This window comes from Phascolarctos cinereus, unplaced genomic scaffold, assembly GCF_003287225.1.
Source record: "Phascolarctos cinereus isolate Bilbo 61053 unplaced genomic scaffold, phaCin_HiC Scaffold_4;HRSCAF=312, whole genome shotgun sequence".
Taxonomy (NCBI): domain Eukaryota; kingdom Metazoa; phylum Chordata; class Mammalia; order Diprotodontia; family Phascolarctidae; genus Phascolarctos; species Phascolarctos cinereus.
In genome coordinates this window covers 520,303,859-520,325,246 of record NW_027555847.1, presented here as the reverse complement: position 1 = coordinate 520,325,246, position 21,388 = coordinate 520,303,859, and the positions used below count along the sequence as shown (strand labels likewise).

General features: G+C 37.8%; 1 protein-coding gene across 1 annotated transcript in view; it reads right to left on the bottom strand.

The window, feature by feature from the left end:
• The window catches only part of RNMT (RNA guanine-7 methyltransferase), a 39,779-nt gene that overhangs the window by 7,896 nt on the left and 10,495 nt on the right, over positions 1-21,388 (bottom strand). The window contains 5 exon segments of the mRNA XM_020985605.2: positions 3,803-3,920; positions 9,637-9,801; positions 15,885-16,066; positions 17,128-17,243; positions 18,499-18,624. Coding sequence (XP_020841264.1) covers positions 3,803-3,920; positions 9,637-9,801; positions 15,885-16,066; positions 17,128-17,243; positions 18,499-18,624 — 707 coding nt within the window.

The window sequence follows — 21,388 nt, the reverse complement described above, 5'->3', positions numbered from 1 at the left end:
GAGGGGCAGCAAGGCAGCATAGTGGATATAGCAGGCTCTGGAGTCAGGAGGACCTGAGTTCAAATGTGGCCACAAGACATTTGACACTTACTAGCTCTGTGACCCTGGGCAAGTCACTTAACCCCACTGACCAGCCATTAGAAAAAGAAAAAAAGTGAGTGGAAAAATTGTGGTGCCCTTGATAGTAATAAGGAAATTAAAAACAGGAGATGATTTGGGGGGGGGGGAAGACAATGAATTCTGTTTTGGACATGTGGAGTTTAAGATGTTTATAGGACATCAGGTTCAAAGTATCCAATAAGCAGTTAGAGATGTGAGACTGCAGGTCAGCAGAGAAGTTAGGGCTGGAATCATCAGCAAAGAGATGATAATTGAATCTGTGGGAGCCAATCAAGTGAAATAGTAAAGAGGATCCAGGACAAAGTCTTCAGAAATAGCCAGGGTTAGCAGGACTGACCTAGATGAAGTTATAGGAAAAGAGAGTAAGGAAAAGTTGGATAGGTAGGTAGGAAGCCAGAATAGTATTGCAAAAACCTAGCTTGAAGAAGGTGACCAACAGTATCAAAAGCTGTACAGAGGTGAAGAACGATGAGGAATGAGAAAAGGACATCGGATTTGGCAATTAAAAAAGTGTTAGTAACTTTGGAGAGATTAGTTTCATTTGAATAATGAGGTTAAAAGCCAGACTGTAGTGTCAGTAGTGTCAAATTCAAACAGTAACCATACATAAGAATCCCATCAGCCACAAACTTATTTAGTTTTAAAATGTGATGTAATCCATGTTTTAATTATACTTTTATAGTCTGTTAAATATTTCCCAATTACATTTAAATCTGATTCAGTCATTGTGTGCAGCTTTATGTTTCACACCACTGCTATAAAGAATTAAAAAGAGAGAAAAGTAAGTGGAGTCACCTACTGTAGAGTCTTCTCAAAGAATTTAGCCACAGAGGGGAAGAGCCAAGGTGGCAGAGTAAAAGCAGTGACTTGCTTGAGTTCTCCCCCAAACCTCCCCAAATACCTGTAAAAAATGGCTCTGAACAAATTCTACACACAAAAAGACAGTGAGAAACAAATTTCCAGCCCAACACAACCTGGATGGTTGATTGGAAAGGTCTATCACGCCAGGCTGGGAGAGGAACACAGTTCAGCGTGGGCATGCAGGTAAAGAGCAGGCCTCAGCAAACCTGCAACAGACCTCAGGGGACTGAATCAAGAGCAGCTGTGGCCGTTTCCAGACTCCTCAACCCACAAATGCCAAAGACAACTTAGAAGGTCAGCAGGGAAAATCTGTGACCACTGTAAGAAAGAAGCTAGGTCCCAGCCCCAGTCCTGGCATAGCCCCGGGGCAGCAGCTCTTCTGGCCCACAGCCTGAGGGAGAATCAAGTGGCTAATCAGAGGAGCGATTGTAGGGATCTCTTTGTTGGTGCTCAGGCAGGTTTCTCTTGCCTTGCCCATTCTTGGATCTGGGTCACAGTTCTGGGTGGCGATCCTGGGGTGAGAGGAGAGCTGGTGTGGTGGAACTCGTTGTGGCAGTGGAGAGAGAATCCTTCTCACAATTCCAAGGCAGAAAAGAGTGCCTGTGGTCACTCACAGACCAGAGCCCAGGCCAGGAAAGGAGTAAACACCTTGCCCCTTGATCACACCAACTTGGAAGAACAGAAAACTTACATTACAGGTCCCTAGAAGTATCTCTGAAAACAGCTGCACAAAACCCCCAAAGCTTGGGATCCCTACCATAACAAAGAGTTTAAAACTCAAGTAATTGGCTGGGACCACGAGCAAACTGCGCAAAAAACCATCAGACCATAGAATCTTTCGTTGCTGACAAAGACCACCAAAACATACAACCAGAAGAAGACAACAAAGTCAAAGCTCCTACACCCAAAGCCTCCAAGAAAAATATAAATTGGTCCCAGGCCATCGAAGAGCTCAAAAAGGGATTTTGAGAAGCAAGTAAGAGAAGTACAGGAAAAACTGGGAAGAGAAATGAGAGTGATGCAAGAAAACCATGAAAAACTAGTCAACAGATTGCTAAAGGAGACCCCAAAAAAGTAAGAGAGGATTATACCAGGAGGAGAAAGGGAGAGGTAAAATGGGGTACATTATCTCACATAAAACAGATAAGAAAAGGCTTTTACTGTGGAGGGGAAGGTGACAGTGAATGAGTGAATCTTATTCTCATCAGATTTGGCCTAAGAAAGGAACAATATACACACTCAATTGGGTATGGAAATCTATCTTACCCTACAGGAAAATAGTGGGGAAGGGGATAAAAGAGCATGGGGATGATAGAGGGGAGGGAGTAATCAGAAGCAAACACTTCTGAGGAATGACAGGGTCAAAAGAGAGAGTAGAACAAATTGGGGGGGGGCAGGATAGGATGAAGGGAAATATAGTTAGTTTTCCACAGCATGACTACTATGGAAGTGTTTTGCATGACTACACAAGTATAACCTGTATTGAGTTGCTTGCCTTCTCAATGAGGGTGCGTGGGGAGGGAGGATTTGGAAATCAAAGTTTTAAAAACAAATGTTAAAAACTGTTTTCACATGCAACTGGTAAATAAGATATACAGGCAATGGGGCATAGAAATCTATCCTGCTCTACAGGAAAATGGAAGGGGAAGGGGATAAGAGAAGGCAGAGAGATAGAAGGGAGGGCAGATTAGAGGAAAGGGTATTCAGAATGCATGCTGTCTTGGGGTTGGGGGAGGGACGAGATGGGGAGAAAATTTGGAACTCAAAATCTTGTGGAAGTAATGTTGAAAACTAAAAATAAATAAATTAATGAATCTTTAAAAAAAATAATAATTTAACCACAAAAAGGAGAGACAAAAGACAACAGCTATCAAGTAACATCTTTTTTGAGAATGGAATGTTTGTAAGCAGTGGGGAAGCAGCCAGTAGACAGGGAGAGATTGAAGATAAGAGTATTGATGATAAACGAGCAATCTGTTGGAGGAGATGGGATGGAATGGGATCACCTGTGCATATACAGAGTTTTGCCTTGGCAAGGAAAAGGGGCACATCTTCATGTGAGACAAGGATGAAAAGACAGTGCTATATATGGGGGATATCAAAGGAAGAGGAAGTCCTTGATGAATGGTTTCACAATTTTTTTAGTAAAATATGAGGCAGAGTTCTCAGGTGAGAAAGTGGAGGAGAAGGAGCCATGGAAGGTTTGAGCAGTTTGCTCATGATCCCAGTCAATTACTTGAGTTTTAAATTCTTTGTTAAGATAGGGATCTGCTTCCAGTGTGGAGAATATACTGTCCCAAGCTTTGGGGGGTTTGTGCAGCTGTTTTCAGAGATACTTCTAGGGACCTGTAAGTTTTCAGTTCTTCCAAGTTGTTATTATCAAAGTATGATCAAAGAGGTTAGTGAGTTAAATGGAAAGATTTAAAAAGATTGCTCTGCCACAATGAAGACCCAGTTAAAATTATCATATAACATAAATTAGTAGTGAATCCAGTTAGCATAATTTTGCAATCCCCCCAGCTTTGTTCAGTAGAATATGAGTAGGGACAAAGGCAGGAGATGATGGGAGTCATCCAGGAACAAGTATTGGCAAGGCAAGATCAGTAACAGGATAAGAGGGCAAGAGACCTGACAAAAAAATTGAAATGATCCATCAAGAAGTCATGATGGGGACAGCTGCAGAATGAGACAGTACAGCTAGCCAGAGATTACTCGAAAGAATGAATGTACAAACTGTTTGGAAAACACTTCAAAAATGAAAACCCAGTTGATATTACTTGGGAAATAAACAGCAACTTCAAGTTATTTTCAAAACACTTACCTCTAATGCCTGCATTCGTTTTAGAAGCACTTTGTTTTCAACATTCTTGATCTTTTCTTCATAGAATTCCAAAAATGTCTTTTTGTAAACTAGTTTCATGTTATACTTCTTTGCCATTCTGTAACAAATAAATAAATAAATAAATTTGCGATAGCATAGTAAAAACATACAGATTTTGAATAATGTGAACTTCTATGCTACAGTGACATCTTCAGGTTTCAAATAAAATAACCACTCTCCTTAGAAATGAAAACACAATATAAAATGTGCTCATTCATCCTACAAGTTATTATCAATAAATCCTAAAATGTACAAAGCCCTCAACTAGGAGCTCTAGGAAATACACAAGAAGTTTAAAGTATAAATACTACTCTCAAGGATATTACATTGGAGTACACAAATGTAAGCACACAAGGTACTTAAACAGGACATTTCACTCTTAAGAATTTGTAAAATACTTTGTCTAACCTCCTTGTTTTATAACTAAGGCCCAGAAACGGAAAGAGAACTAGAAAAGGGAACCACCCAAAATATTAAGGAAATCTGAGGGCTTGAAAGACAAGAGACAAGCCAGGCTAGCAAAAAGGATAAAATTATATCACTTGAAGTTAAGTAAAATAGTTCAAAGAAATAAAACTGCTACTTTCAGAGAGGTAGCAAAATGATAGTACTCATTAATTACCTCAAGAGGCCGAAAATAGGAATATTTCCCCCCCAAAAAAATTTAGCTAAATCAAAAGATTCTAAAATCTACAATGAGCTACCATGTAGTCAATCTTGTCAATAAACAAAAGAAAAGAAAGTTGTGACTCAAAATATAGTAACTGAAAAGCTGATTTCCTTTCCACTAATTTCCACAAATCAAAGGATTTTCAGATGAGAAATGAAGGAATATTTATTTAACTTTTGCAAAGTGTTTTAATTAAACTGTCAAATGTGGCTTCCACCTTATGCTTGATATTTTCTTAAACTTTTTTTTTTTTGAGATTGGGTCTCCTTATCTCACCTATGCTGGAAATGCCAGTAGTCACTCACAGGCCCATATCACTACTGATTTACATGGCATGGGAGTTTTGACCTGCTCTGTTTCTGACCTGAGCCAGTTTTGTTTCTTCTCAGGCAGCCTCATGGTTCTCTGCTCCAAGGACTCACCATACTGATGCTGAACTTACTGTGGACACCCAACTGGCTTAGCCCACTGCAACTCAGAAGACCCATGCTCAAACAATCTGCTGGCCTCAGCTTCCTTGGTAGCAGGGACTACACACTTGTGCCAACTGGCCTGGCATTTACATTTTCTTCCCATTACCACAGGGAGGCAGCTAAATAAAAAACTCAACTAGTTTTCAAGTGCCCCCCAAAATACGAAATGTGAAATTTTTAAGTGTGAAACTTATCCAATGTATACTGTGCTTATAACTTTCCTTATGCTAATGAGGATCTCAGCAGAGATACTTGCAAAATAACTACAAACAGTATACAAAACTTTTACTTGCAGAATGTTACTGAAAATTCTGTAAACCATAATTTTATAAGCTTTTATATTATGCTATAAACAAAAAAAAAACCCCAGCAAACAAAAATCAGGAGTAGTTAATGGAACTATTAAAGAATCTAATTACTCTTCATGTAAGAAAACCAAACAGACCAAAAAGAAGGTACTAAAAGAATGTTTCAGAAAACTGGAAGCAGCAAAATTTAGAACTATACTGAAAAATGAGAACTCTAAAATTCAGATGGTTTGTACTAAAGTTCATTTTTGCATGATATCACAGGGATCTCCAATGCTTAGCTTAGGCTCTACTGATAGATCTAAGACTTTTTTTTTGCTTTTTTTTTTTAGTGAGGCAATCAGGGTTAAGACTTGCCCAGGGTCACATAGCTGGTAAGTGTTACATGTTGGAGGCTGCATTTGAACTCAGGTCCTACTGACTCCAAGGCCTGAGCTCTATCTACTTCACCACCTAGCTGCCCCATAGATCTAAGACTTACCTTGTACACCTCCAATCTGTTAGTTGTCTTCAACATTCACCCCCTCTGCGTGGTTTACCTGAATTCCATCACAGACAGGAAGACAGCCCATATAAATGCCCTCTTCCTCCTATTCTAGCACTTTAGTTAGTACCCTACACTCCCTACATGCCACTTCCAGGTTCTCCCTCTACCACTCTCACTTGGTAATCTGTTCTCCTCTGCAGTTTACTCAATCCATATTGATTAAGATTCTAATGGCTGCTGGCCTCTAGGACACTTTTCCCTCCTTCAGTAAGTAGAGTTTCTCTCCTCTCCAACTCCTACCTTTGTACTAAGGGACTTCAACATATATAATGATACTCCCTCAAATCCTTCAATTGCTCATTTCCCATCCAGCCCACCTCAGCTACACAGAGATAGTCATAGCCCTGATCTTGCCAACACCGCATTAATGAATTCTGAAATTCCTTTATCTGATCATAATCTGTTCTCATTCCACTTGTATTTCTGCCTTGCATACCCTGTAACCTGTTCTTCATCCTCACTATGACCTGCAACCTTTCAACTGCTCAGTTGTTTCCAGTCATCCTCTCTGCACTGGCTACACTTTCCTCCCTTCCTCATCTTGATGCCTTTGTGAACCAGTTCAACTCTACACTGCTATTTTCTCTCAAGTCTCCTGACTCCCTAATCTATTGCCAATCTTGCCCTACCAAGTCTCAGCTCTGGACCACTCCCATCATTCTGTCCTTGCTCTTATGTTCTAATGAACAAAGCTATGGAGAAATCTTAAAACCATTCTTTCTGATTGGGTCCATTACAACTTTGTTACATAACAATACCAACCAAATCTTCAATGAAGCAAGGCAAGCCTTGTATACCTCCCTAATCAAATCACTCTCCCATTTACCACATTTACCTAAATCTTTTCATTCTTCTTCAAAACTGGCATAAGCTCCACCAATTCCCCCTCAAAAACCTTGCTTTATATTTCACTGAAAAAAGTATGAAGCCATTCACAAAGGAATTCTTCTCATCTCATATCCTGCCCCAATATGCTATTATCTTCTCCTTCAACCCTATCTCACACAAAGAGATAGTTCTTCTATATGCACACAGGATCCCACCTTCTACAGCAGATCTATCACTTCTCTCTAGGTTTCAATGACAGTGCTTTCTCCTGGTTTTCCTACTGTCTGACCATCCATTCTCTGTCTCCTTTATTTGATCCTCACTCAAGCTACACCCATTAATCTTGGGGGCTTCCTCTTTTTTTGGGCCCTCTTTTCTTTCTCTCTATATTAACTTGCTTGTTGATTTCATCAGCTCCCAAGGTTTCAATTACCATTTCTACGTGGATAATTCTCAGATGTATCTGTCTAACCCTAACCTGTCACCTGACCTCCAATCTTACACCTAAAACTGCCTATCAGAAATCCTGAATTATTCCCTGTAGACATCTTTAATTCAATATGTTCAAAACAAAATTCATTATATTTCCACCCAAGCCTCACCTCTGCCTAACTTCCCTATTACTGTGAAGAATACCATTCTTCCTAGTTACCTACGCTCATACCCTAGGTGTCATCCTTGACTCCTCACTTTCTTTAATCCTTCCTCTTTATCCAATCAGTTGCCAAGTCCTACGGATTTTTCCTTCTTAACATGCATGACCTTTCTCTCCTGTGGTACTGTCATCACCCTGGTGCAGGTCCTTATCACCTTATACCTGCACTACTGCCAACAGCCTTACCCTGCCTCAAGTGTCTCCCCATTCTAAACCATCCTCTGCTTAGCTGTCAAATTGATCTTCCTGAAACATGCATCTAACCAGGTTATTGCTCCACTCAATAAACTTCAATGGCTCCCTATTTCCTCCAGGATCAAATACAAAATCATTTATTTGCCTTTTAAAGCTCTTCATAACCTAGCCCCTCCCACTTTTCCACACAATCTGTTATGTAATAACATTGGCTTCCCTGATATTCTTCACACAAAACACAGCATCTACTAACTCAGTGCATTTTTACCAGCAGTCCTTCATGCCTAGGATCCTCTACCACTCCATCTCCAGTCTTCTAGATCTTAGGTCTCCATCAGCTCTTAGCTTAAGTCCCAACTTCTGACTTTCCCAGTCCTCTTTAGTCTTAGTGTCTTCCTTATGGGATTATCTCTAGTTTATCATACATGTGTATATGCATATGCGTACATGAGTATGAGTGTATCTTGTCTGTACTCCCAATTTATCATGTATGTATGTACCTTGTTTGTACATAGTTGTTTTCATGCTGTCATCCCCATTAGAATGTGAACTCCTTGGGAACGGGACTGGGTTTTCTTTGGTTTGGTTTGGTTTTTTGCTTTTCTCTGTATTCCTTGCATTTAGCACAGTGGTGTCTGGTAGCTCAATCTGATATCAAGATTTCAGCAAAAGTCTGCACAATGAAATGTTGTTCTTTGTCACAAAAAAAAAATCAAGATCTCTACTGTGTTAAGATTAGCTTTTCTAGTCAAATCATAATTTCATGAGAAATTTTACAACAGTAAGCAGTACAAAAGTACAACTCAATCAAATTCAAACTAGCATACTTACTATGAGTTTGGAAATAAGACTACATTCTTGATTTCTCCCTACTTTCAAGAATACTTTAGTTATCTTTTCCCCAAAACTGGTGGCAACTTTTCTAACTAGAACAGCTAGCATTTATAGAAATGGTGCTTTAATACTTGCAAAGTGATTGACAAATATTAACTCATTTTATCCTCAGAACAATTCTGAGAGACACCTGCTAATACTTCCATTATACAAACAAGGAAGCTGAGGCAGAGATCAAGTGATCTGCACAGGTCATAAAGCCAGTAACTGTCTGAGGCTGGATCTGAAATCAGACTTTCCCAACTTTAGGCCCAGTTGCTCTATCCATGATGCCACCAGCTCCCTCTATCTAGTTTCCTTACCATCTACTACCCAAGCTAGTAGACAACCTTCTGTTATACTAACTTTATCAAAACAGACTTTCAAATGATTTTCCCAACCCAATTTCTTATCTAAAGATTCATCCTTCAAACTACTGCCAAACTACTCTTCTTCATGGCACTGATTATGTTGCTCCCCTAATTCTCTACTGTCTACTACATAAAATGTAAATTTCTTATTCTGACATTCAAGCCTCACTCCCCTAACCTGGTAATACTCTCTACTTCTCCAACCTTATTTCACAGATTCCCTTCCAGTTTGCCACATGCCAATTCAGCCAGTTGCCAAACTACCTACTAACACTATGTATCTAGCATTTATGCCATTATTCATATCATTCTCTTTGTTTGGAATGCCCCCAAATGCCCTTTAAATCCTTAAGTCCATCTCAAAAGTTACCTAGTCCATGAAACCTTCACTGATTTCCTCAGTCAGAAATGATCCTTTCTTTCTCTAGTCTCATACTTTGTACATCTGTGTTGTTCTTATTATAGTCTTTTCTGAATTACAGTTACTATATAGATAATGTGGACTATAACATAATTTGTCTGACATTCTCCTTGCTACATTGTAAGTAAGCTTCATGGACTATGTTTTAATTTTATTTGTATCTCCCCAAGCACCTACCACAGTATTTTGTCACAATGTAAGTGATTGATAAATGGCTGCTGATTTAATTTTAGGAAGCCAAAGAGAAGTAAAAGAACAAGGCATCATAAACCTGGTGACACTAGTATTGTACAAATAGTTACTTTTCTATTTGGCTATACTGCTCATCAAGTCCCACGTTTTTTTTCCAACACTGGCTGAATACAAATAGCATTGTTACCCATATTCCCTCACCCACTTAAACCAGTAAAAGGATAAATTATGAAAGTCTTACTCAATAAGCAAAGGAAAATAAACCAAAAATTCTGGAACATCCACAACACCTTCCAAGTTGAAGTCATATTTGCATCCAAATAAAGGATATTCTCCCTTCTTCTGAAACTTTACAGTGTAGACTTCATTTCCAAATGATTCTGTATCTGATGCCTCAAGCCGTTTTCTGTAAGTTACCAAAAAGGACAAAAATTAGATTGACAAATTTATTCTAATCATTCATTTGAAAATAATAAATCTCACAAAAAGCTAACAATTTAATTAGTTTTGTATATACTGGTTTTGTGATACTTTCAGAGGCAATATAGTTGAATACCAACTTTATTGCCACTAAAAACATTAGAGCAGAGGTGATACTCCAGGTCCAAATAACTTCAATCTCTCCTACATTTGATCTACAGGCAGAATAGCACTACAAACTCCAGTTCTGTACATAAGCAATCCATATAAATAGGCAGGTCATGAAAGTTTGTTTTCAGTTCAGTTTAGTATTTTAAACTTGGGACATAGAAACAATGTTATAAAGGATAAATTAGGTTGTGAAATGAGGTCACAAAACTAAATAACCCATAATTATACCTCAAGTGTAGTATAATTTCAAGTATACATAACCATTGTTTTATAACACTGTTCCTATAAGAAAATATGTTCTGAAGGGATATCAGGAAAGGATCTGCCCCACAAATGTCCACTGATGGAGATAGGTAAGTTCCTATCATATGAAAAGGCTAATAACTTTTAAGCCCCAGTAATTTGTCAAAACTACATCCACATAAGAAAAAGTAACATTCTAGGTCAATGATTAACCCAGCATTCTCAATCAAGAAACAACTTAAGATAATTCCATCTAAACCTATATCCTGGGATCACATCTTGTCCTTTAAAGCCACTGCTTTTACCTTTGCCTAGAATAAACTCTTCTCTCAACCTATTCTTTAAAATTAAGTAAAAATCCCATCTTCATGATGTATTTCCACACCTCAACTACTATGGCACTTCTACCCAATTTCCAATTATAGTTAAGTGACTCATTATATCCCCTGTACTGTTATATATTATTCACAAATCTACAACTTGTCTTCCTGATATGATTTTAAACTTCTTGAGGTCAAAAAATATGATATGTTTATTTTTATCCAATATAGGAGTTTAGCACTATATCCTGTACATTGTAGGGCCCCGGGATTATTCGCAAGTTGACTGGGTGGTCAACAGCAGTAAGTGTTAAGAGGACATAAAAAAAATGAGGGACCAAGAAAAAAAGCCACTGGCTTTGGCAAGATCATTTGGAAACCTGAAACTATTACAGAAAATTCAATAGCAGAGAATAAAACTTAGATTTAATATCTGCTTCCAGCATCCAAGTAGATTTTCTTTATTAAACCACATCCTGGGTAGGATGGTGTTTCATAATGAACAACAGATTTGAAATCAAGATGATCTGGGCTGGAATCCTGTCTCTGCTACTTATTACCTGTGTGACCCTCTGGCAAATCATTTAACTTCTATGGGCCTGTTTCCTTTCATCATGACAGAATTAATATTATGATACAACCTGTCTAATAACTTCAAAAGTTTATAATGCACCTTCCTTTAAAAAGTCACTAGCTTATTTGAGGCTCACAACAACTGTGTGAGAAAGATACTACAAGGGGCAGCTAGGTGGCACAGTAGATAGAGCACCAGCCCTGAAGTCAGAGGACCTGAGTTCAAATTCGGCCTCAGATCAAACGCTTGGCACTTACTAGCTGTGTTACCCTCAGCAAGTCACTTAACCCCAATTGCCTCACCAAAAACAAAAAAAAGAAGAGAAAGGTACTACAAAGAGTGGTTACTACCTTTCCAATTATCCATGTTCACAACACCCACCAGTCATCCTCCACTTTACAGCCACCCCATATATCCAATCAGTTGTCAAGACTTCTCAGGTCTATCTAACATTTCTCACATCCATTCCTGTCCCTCCATTCACTGGACAAAACCCCTAGTCCAGGCTCTTATCACCTCTCACGTGGGACATTTACTAACTGGTCTCCCCATTTTAACTCTCCCTATTTCATGTCATCCTCCACAGAACTTAAGTAATTTTCTTAAAGTACAAGTGTAAATATGTTCTCCTCCTGTTCAAGAAATTTCAGTGATGCCCTTATTTCCTCTAGGGTCAGACCCAAGTTCCTATTTAGCATTGAAAGCCCTTCACAACCTTGCTCCAAAATGCATTTCCTAGCTATTATTATGCATCACTCTTCACAGACTCTAGAGCTACTCAACAGTTCCTTGTACAAAAAACTTTTATGCCCTGGCACATATTACCTGTGCTTGGGAAGCACTGTCACCTATTCCTCCTTGTTTCCTTCAAAGCTCAGATCAAATACATGCCCCTACATGGCTCCTTTCCTGATGTCTTCAGCTTATGATGCTTCCCCACAAAAATTACCTTGTATTTATAAGTGTGCAAGTTATCTTCTCCTATAGAAAAGAAACTCCCTGAGGGCAGGGATTGCTTAATTCTTTTCTTTGTAATCCCCAGTAGGCAGCAGAGTACCAAGCACACTGTGCTTAATTAATACTTGCTGATGATTCTTCTCATTATAAATGAGGAAAAACATGCTTAGAAAGTGCTATTCAATAGGGGGGAAAAACTGGCTCTAGAATCGGAAGACCCGGGTTCAAATTATCAGTGTGACATGTGAGGAATCAATCAACAAAGTCCCCTACTACATGCCAGGTTTGGGGGATACAAAATACAAAGACTGAAACATCCCAGTGCAAAATGAGCTTATATTCTAAAAGTCATAACCTCCCTGGGTCTCTGCTTCTTCATCTGTAAAATGAGAGAATGGAACTAGATGCACCTGATGTCACTTTCAGTCCTAGATGTACAATCTCTATGAAAAATTAATTGGCCTGTCCAGAGACACACGGTTATCAAGTGCTAGAAGAGTTGAAACCAAGTCTTTCTGACTCAAAGAAAGTCCAGTCAATTGTCCACTATATCACACAAACTTTCATGAACTAACAAATAAAGGTTAATAAAATTAACATGTAGTTTACGGGAAGCCAGAGTATCTTACAACCTGGGGAAATCTGACACTGTTTGGTGTATCCCCAGCTTTCAAAATACTTAAAACAAGTTCTGCCTTCATTTAATTCTTAACATGCAAATTTAATTGCTATAAGTGCTTTCTAGAGAGCTCTTTTTTACCTTGAGAGCAAAAAATAAAAGAGCAGTAGAGAGATGGAAAACAGAAAGGAAAATACAGGGAAGATACTCAACAGAAATGAGGGTGAAGGCCAGCTACAGCAGAACTAAGCACAAAGTAGTTTTACATTCAGTTTTAGTGGGTATGCTGTTTTTCACTGTAAGTCTACATAGTAGTGGCTGTTAAATCATGTCATCCTGACTGTGGCTCTTCTGTACTTGAATTCTTTTTTTCTGGCTGCTTACATATCTGAACTAGAAGCTCTATATTTTGGCTATAAGGTTCCTAGGGTTTCTTCAGGAGGTGACTGGTGGGTCCTTTCCTTTGATTCTAAGCAATCTGGGCAGTTTTTGTTTTTCACTGCAGTATTATTAACACTTGTTTTCTTCTTTTTTTTTTTTTTAAATTTTGAGTTCCAGACTCTCTCCCTCCCTTCCCCCTCAACCCACTGACAAGGCAAATAATACATCAATTATACACGTGAAATCAGGTAAAACATGTCTAGATTAGCCATATCACCAAAAAAAAAAAAGGCAAAAAATGAAAAAGTGAGAAAACTATATAGCAACGTGAACTCAAGTTCATCAGTTCTTTCATTGGAGGTGGATAGCATTTTCTCATCATAAGCCCTTTGGAATCGTCTTTAATCACTGTATTGATCAGAGTAGCCAAGACTTTCACAGTTGATCATCATTATAATACTGCTATTACTGGGCGCAATGATCTCCCACTTCTTCTCACTTCACTTTGCATCAGTTCATTCAGGTCTTGCCATGTTTTTTTTCCCCTCCTGAAAACACCACCCTTGTTATTTCTTATGCCACCACAGTATTCCATCACAATCATATGCCACAGATGGTTTAGCTATGCCCCAACTGATAAGCATATCCTCAATTTCCAATTCTTTGGAAAGGTCCTTTCCCTTTCTATTTGATCTCTTTGGAGTACAGACCTAGCAGTGGTATTACTGGGTCAAAGGGATGCACAGTTTTATAACCTTTTGGGCACAGTTCCAAATTTTTCTCCTGAATGGTTGGATTAGTTCACAACTTCATGAACAGTTCATTAATGTACCTACTTTCCCTCATCCTCTGAAGCACCTGTCATTTCTGATGGGTGTAAGGTGGTACTTCAGAGTTGTTTTGCCTCTCTCTAATCAATAGTTAGAGCATTTTTTCATATAACTACAGATAGCCTTGTTGGCTCTACCATTCCAAGATTTAATCTGAAGTGTTATTTTAAAGTTATTTGGAGGGGAACATTTGGGAGAGTTCGGGCAGGACCCAGCCTGTACTCTACCATCTTGGCTTCCCCTAGGCAGTTTTCTTGAAATAGAGTATCTAGGTTCTTTTTGTGGACTTTCAGGAAGTCCAACAATCACTAAATTTTTCTTATGCATGTTTTCTAAGTTGATTGTTTCTGCTTTTTTTCTGTCTTGATTTATTTCTTGTCTCATGTTGTCACTGGTTTCTGTTTGGTACTTCTAATTTTCAGAGTTTGCTTGGACAAGGTTTTCTACCTCTCATGCCATGGGGTCATTCTCTTCTGACTCTGTGACTTGGTGCATCCATGTCACCATAATAGTTTTCTATGAAGGGATTCTTTTTGTTGTGGTTGTTTGCTTTTCTTCCAACCTACTTCCTAACTAGATGTTAGAGCTGAGTTCTGCACACTTTTGGAAGAAATATCTGTGCTGATCCCATTCCTGCTTTCTTGGGGTTTTGAGTGTTGTTATTCCAGGCTCTCCAACTGAGCTCAGGCTTGAAATCTGCAAGCTTTCAGTGCTCTCAAAATGTTTTGATCCAGGGCAAAGTCTGAACACTGTACCCTGGTCTAAATTCTGCATGTTTCTGACCTAGATTTGGGGGTCTAAGCAATAGCAGACACTATTATCCAGCTGGAAAGCTCTGCTGGTTCAGAGCAGCAGAACTGCAGACTCCTCTTTGTTCTGGGATTCCTACCTGGTTATTCTACCATGGGCTTCACATTGGGCTAGAAGCTAAGACTGATACCCAGCTCCACTTTTGAAGTCCAACCACAATGCTGCTGCTTGCTTCTGAACTTGTTCTTCTCCAGGTATATGGTCTAGGGCCCACTCCCAAGAATTCTGCCTCCCAAGGCTTATACCCTGGATCTTTGATCTAAGACTGAGGAGCAGGTAACAAGGCTATCGGCTTGCCCTGGTGTACAGTCAATCTCTCTGTGAGCACCAGAGTATTCTACATGGCTAAGCCTGACCAAACTCCATCTCCCCATCCCCCCATCCCTAGTATCTGCAGATCTGTCTGTCCCCCTATGCCAATGAGGGTTGAAAAAATGACACTGACTTTTTCTTGGATTTTCCCAAAAGGATTAGGTCTGGCACATTTTGTAGATCAGTTTAGAAGAGCTAGCAGGGGGAGGGGGAAGGCAGAACTACTCTACTTTATATGCTTTACTGACTTTCCTACTTTCTTCTTTTAGTTAACATGACTAAAGTTTACCAGAAATGCATCTTGAAATGTAAAGGGCATGCTTTGGCTTTAACATTTTTCTACCTTTAATTTCCCATCTACTTCTCTAAAATAAGAAGTGGTTAAATCAAAAAAGAAAAAGAAAACCATTAGATGGCTTCCTTCCCATATAGAGAAATTTCATCTTCCTTTGTTTTATCATGTCCCCAAACGATGAGACTAGGCAAGTGCATGAAATCTGACATACATCAAATAAGCAAGGAAATATTACAACATGCCAATAAAACCAAAGATATTAAACAATCACACAAAATTTCTAATCAGTTTCCTATACTGATATTCTGCAAACTGTGCTCTTTTAAATCAGCAAACTGAGGCTCAATATATAACTATTCTAAGTGCATATTCTAAATAAAGATCTGATGACTTATTTAACTTTTGCCTTTAACTACAGCAATGAGTATATTTCTATTTCATTTGTTAGATCTTAATATGACAGAACATTAACAGAAAATCATGCTGAAAAACAACATTTTTAAAAGTGTACATATTCTGGACATTTCATAAACTATCACACACAAAAAAATACTTACATGAGCTCAAAGCTATTTGGTGTAGTACCAATAAAATATCCTCCAGGGCAAAGTTTCTCACAAGCATTTCTGAGCATCATATCAGCCTGCTCATAAGTCTCAAATGAATAATGATATACAAACTGACAGCTGCAAATGTCAAAGCACATCTCTGGATCACGAAATTTATCTGCCAAGAGCTCCTAAAACAAATTCAAACAGGTTATGAATTCAAACTATAAAAGCCTAGATATAAAACTTTCTCCAAGTTGAAAACAGAATTTGAGAATGTAGAAGGTAAAAAATTTCAAAAACTTTTCAAAGAACTTAAGAAATATAAATCAAATAAAACACTGCAACAATATGAGAAGAGACTAGGAAAATTAATATTTTAGAAGATAAATTGTTAATCGGATAAACTTTATTTTTCTTTGGTTAGGTAAATAATTTCAATTCCAAATTGTATTTAGAGGGGACAAGAAGAGACTGTTAGAATCATTCTGTTAGAAAGGATATTAAATAAGCTAGAAAATATCCAATGGAGGGGAGACCACAGTGCCTTACAAATAGGCACCTGAATGTTTGCTGAATGAACAACCAAGATAGGGACAGGGTTTAATTAAATGCATGCCACACAAGTATCAGATGAAGGAACCGGGGATGATCACAGAAAGAAGACTCCAAGAGATAATAAAAAGAAATCTTTCAAATATCTGCAGGGTTATTGTTTGGAAAAGAACAGAATTAGAACCTGTTCTGCCCGACCCCGGACTGGGCAGAAATAAGAGCAATGGGTAGAATTTGCAGAGGCACATTTGGGGGAGATTTAAGAAACAACTTCTACTAAGGAAAACAATTCAGAGGCTGTATGGGTGGTCTTCTTCACTGGAAATCCTGAAGCAAATGCTAGATGAACTTCTGGGTCAGGATGTTTTGGAGGCATTCCTGTCCACGGATACTACCACTACCTTGCTCAGACTAAAGGACTCAGGATGATGTCCAATCGAGGTTCTATGTGAGATGACAAATATCAGCAGTTTAAAAAATGACTACTGAATGGTAATTATTCCATCATTAATGATTTCCCCTTTTAAGGTTATTATAAAAATGAATTTCAGGTTTGAAATGGATCTGATTGAGGAAAAAAATCTTCAAACAGAAACTAAAGCATAAGTTCACTTGAGATTGAAATAACTGACAAAACTAAACAATACTAAAAATCAATTTCAGTGTTGGGGCAACACATAAAACAAGTAAACAATACCTTTGAGCTGTCTGCAGTTACAAATTCTGCACTGAAAATGTACTCATGGTCACGACAGTGATTCTTCATGTCAGCATAGCGCTGCTGACACTGTTGGATGGAAACATCAGCAATATCTACATAGAAAAGCTTCCAATTAAACGTTATTACAGACCAAAACAAAGAATAATGGCAAGATGTAGAGGCAGAGTGATGACACAAATCTCAAACAGTAATCTTAACTGTGACTCTTGGTATATAGTATAGCTTGGGTACAAAACCAATTTTATATCCTTCAAAATAAAAAAGAGTTTGGAAAAGCCTTTATTCTTATGCAAAGGCACCTATTAGTTTACTGTTTTTTAAAAAGGGACAAAAAGTTTTAAGAGGTAGAGCTTACTATTTAAGTTCTTAGAATCAACACAAAAAAGATGAGTTGGTTTCAAAGACTATGGTCTAATCAAAGTTACAGTAAATAGGAATATGATGAAGAGGAAAGCATTGCGTCAGTCTGAATTCCAATAGGAGGACATTCTCTGCACAGTATTCATTACCCCATTCTCACAGATATCCACTTTTGATTATATTCTGCTTAACATCACCATTCTTCAAAAACTACTGAAACGATCTTCCTAAAACATGAGATTATATAAGTTTGGGTTGTCAAAACAGTGAGTAGTTCCTTGACACTTTCAACATTGAAATACAAACCTCTGAGCCTGGTTATTTTTAATCCACCACTATGGGGCTCCAAACTACCTTTCTACATTTCTTTATCTCCTGCCTCTGTCTGCCTTCCATGTTTGGAATGCAATACTTCTACTCTCTACCTCTCTGAATCTTTATCTTCCCTGTCCCCAAGTTGCTAGTGCTCTCTTTCTCAAATGATCTTGCATTTATTAAGTAAGGTGTTCTCTTTCCCAGTGGAAATGCTAGCTCTTTAAAGGTAAGCAGGGACTATCATTTTTGTCTTTGTCTCAACAGAGCCTATTATGGCACCTTGAATGTAGATAGTAAGAGGCTAAAAGTTCAATTAAATAAAAAATCTTAAGGCTAAACTAATCTGTAACTTCTTTATTATTTACACCATCTCCTTTTGCCATTGTGACCAATGGCATGCGTTTACAACATATCTGGCTATGCCTGAGAATTCAGCACCAGGCCACAGAAAAACATAAATGGACCACAATGGGAAAAAAAGTCATTACTTTTTCAATATCTTACTTTAAAAGCATCCCTAAAGCCTTAGTGTATTAATTAAAGTGCATCAGAGTCTCACTATAACTTGGTCTCTGCGATTCATGCCTTAATATTTTAATTATGAGGTCCTTGCATCATTTCCAGTTACCTGACTCAGTAGAACCGTTTCTAAAACAATTTATTTCCTCTTACCAGTACAAACTAGTTTGCTAATTTTGCCCTTTTTCCACTTGAGCAAATCTCCACCTTTCCCGCATCCCAGGTCCAACACAGTGATGTCACGTTTCTTTTTCTGTCGCACTTTTTCTAAAAATTCCCCTGAAAGGAAAAAAGAAAAAGTAAATCAAATACTTCACTTAACTTTTGCCAAAGCATTGGTTGTTGCTATAACCTTCACCTGTAAAAGACACATGAATCATTACATGTTTAATTTGCAACTTAAAAATAAATTCAAACCTACAAAAATAAAGCTGTCCCTAAATGGGACAATAAAAAATCACGTGTTTGGTACGGCCTTAAAAGAAAGCGTTTTGAAAAATTGTCTTAAAATTCTCTTCAATTATATACATCTCAAATCCTGATGTGTAAAATGATGATTTTTTCCCCCAAAGTGAGGAACTAGCAATCCATAAATTGTGTTTAAATCTTTTACTCCCAAAGCTATAGTGTAATACTTAACTAAGGACTTCTACTTCAACTCAGTCTTTTATAAATCAAAAGTTATGACTTCAATGTTAAGTTTGAATTCTTAAAAGTCTTATTTTTCAAAGGAAATAGGAGTTTCTCCAATGATACTTTCACATGTTAACAGTCTGATTAAAGTAGAATTCTCTTGGGAACAGAATGAAAGCTAAAGAGAATTTCAAGGATTAGTCAAAAATGACAGTCTAATTAACACTACATCATGATCTTTTCTAAAATTTTAATTATGTTTAGTGTCAACATTCACTTCCATAAGCTTGTGAGTTTTAAAATTTCTCCACCTTCTCCCCTTCCCAAGACAGCATGCAATATCATACAGAATCTACATATACATTCTCATTAAACATATTTTCACATTAGTCTTTTTGTAAAAAAGGAACTACGAGAAAGAAAAAACAAAACAAAATAAAACAGAGAGAGAGAGAGAGAGAGCAAATAGTACACTTCCATCCACATTCAGACTCCATAGTTCTTTCTCTAGATATGGACAGCATTTTCCATCATGAGTCTTTTGGAGTTGTCTTAGATCTTTGCATCGCTGAGAAGAGCTAAGTCTATCATAGTCAAGCCACAATGTGGCTGTTACTGTGCACAATGTTCTCCTGGTTCTGCTCACTTCACTCAGCATCAATTCATATGTCTTTCCAGGTTTTTCTGAAGTCTACCTGCGCATCATTTCTTATAGCACAATAGTATTCCATTATATTCATATTACACAACTTGTTCAGCCATTCCCCAATTGATAGTCATCCCTTCAATTTCCAATTCTTGGCCACCACAGAAAGAGCTGCTATAAATATTTTTGTCTATGTGGGTCATTTTCTCATTTTTATGATCTCTTTGAGATACAGACCTAGAACTGGTCCTGCTGGGTCAAAGGGTATGCACAGATTTATAACCCTTTAAGCATAGTTTCAAATTGCTCTTCAGAATGGCTGGATCAGTTCACAACTCTCAACAATGCATTAGTGTTCCAATTTTCCCACATCTTCTGCAACATTTATCATTTTCCTGTTCTGTCATGTTAGCCAATCTGATAGGTGTGATATGGTACCTCAGAGTTGTTTTGATTTACATTTCTCTAATCAATAGTGATTTACAGCATTTTTTCATATGATTATAGATAGCTTTAATGTCTTCATCTGAAAAGTGCCTATTCATATTCTTTGACCATTTATCAATTGCGGTATGACTTATATTCTTATACATTTGATTCAGTTCTCTATATATTTTAGAAATGAGGCCTTTATCAGAGACACTGGCTGTAAAAATTCTTTCCCAATTTTCTGCTTCCCTCCTAATCTTGGTTTCATTGGCTTTGTTTGCACAAAAACTTTTCAATTTAGTGTAATCAAAATTATCCATTTTGCATTTCATAATGTTCTCTGTCTCTCGTTTAATCATTAATTCTTCTGTTTTCCATAAATCTGACAGGTAAACTATTCCTTGCTCTCCCAGTTTGCTTACAGTATCAGCCTTTATATCTAAATCATGTACCCAATTTTAACTTCATTTTAGTATACGGTTTAAGATGTTGGTCTATGCCCAGTTTCTGCTATACTTTTTTCCAGTTTTCCCAATAGTTTCCGTCAAACAGTCAGTTCTTATCCCAGAAACTGGGGTTTTTGGGTATATCATACAGGACTACTATAGTCACTGACTACTATGTCTTGTGTACCTAACCTATGCCACTGATCCGCCACTCTATTTCTATATCAAGATCTTGGAAAAAAACCTCACATATAATATGAATAATCATCAAACCATACTCAGAGCCCACAGAAATAATCACCTTGTGGCTAAACATCTGGGAATATTCTTAAACAACTGCAATGGTTAGTACTACTGCATTCTATCTAAATTACAATGTAGAAATTAACTTCTCCTTTCTCATCACCTTCAGGATAAAACCTTCTGCTTTGTACAACATAGAAGAAAGTATCATGGTATAACAGAAAGAGCTCTGGATTTGGAAGAATATGTTAACCTAAGTTCCAGATTCAAAACGGCAGGGCCTTGGGAAATCATAATACGGGCTTGTTTGCTTCTCTGTATAATGGCGATATGTAATATCTATCTGCACAGCCCACTTCCCAGGGGTGATATGTTGTATGACTTATAGACACAGTAAAAAGAGCACTGTATGGTGGAGGTGGAGGCACTGCATTCAAATCCTAGTTCTGCCTCATATCTTTGGGACTTTGGACAAGTCACTTAAACCTCTCTGGGTTTAACTTTGCTCAATTGTAAAATCAAAGGATAGAACTAGATGAGCTGATGTCCCCTTTGAGCTTTCAGTCTATGATCCTAAACCAGAAAATGCTATGTAAATAATATAATTACTTGTTCTCCACCTCTGCTGATCACTGAGCAATTGCTT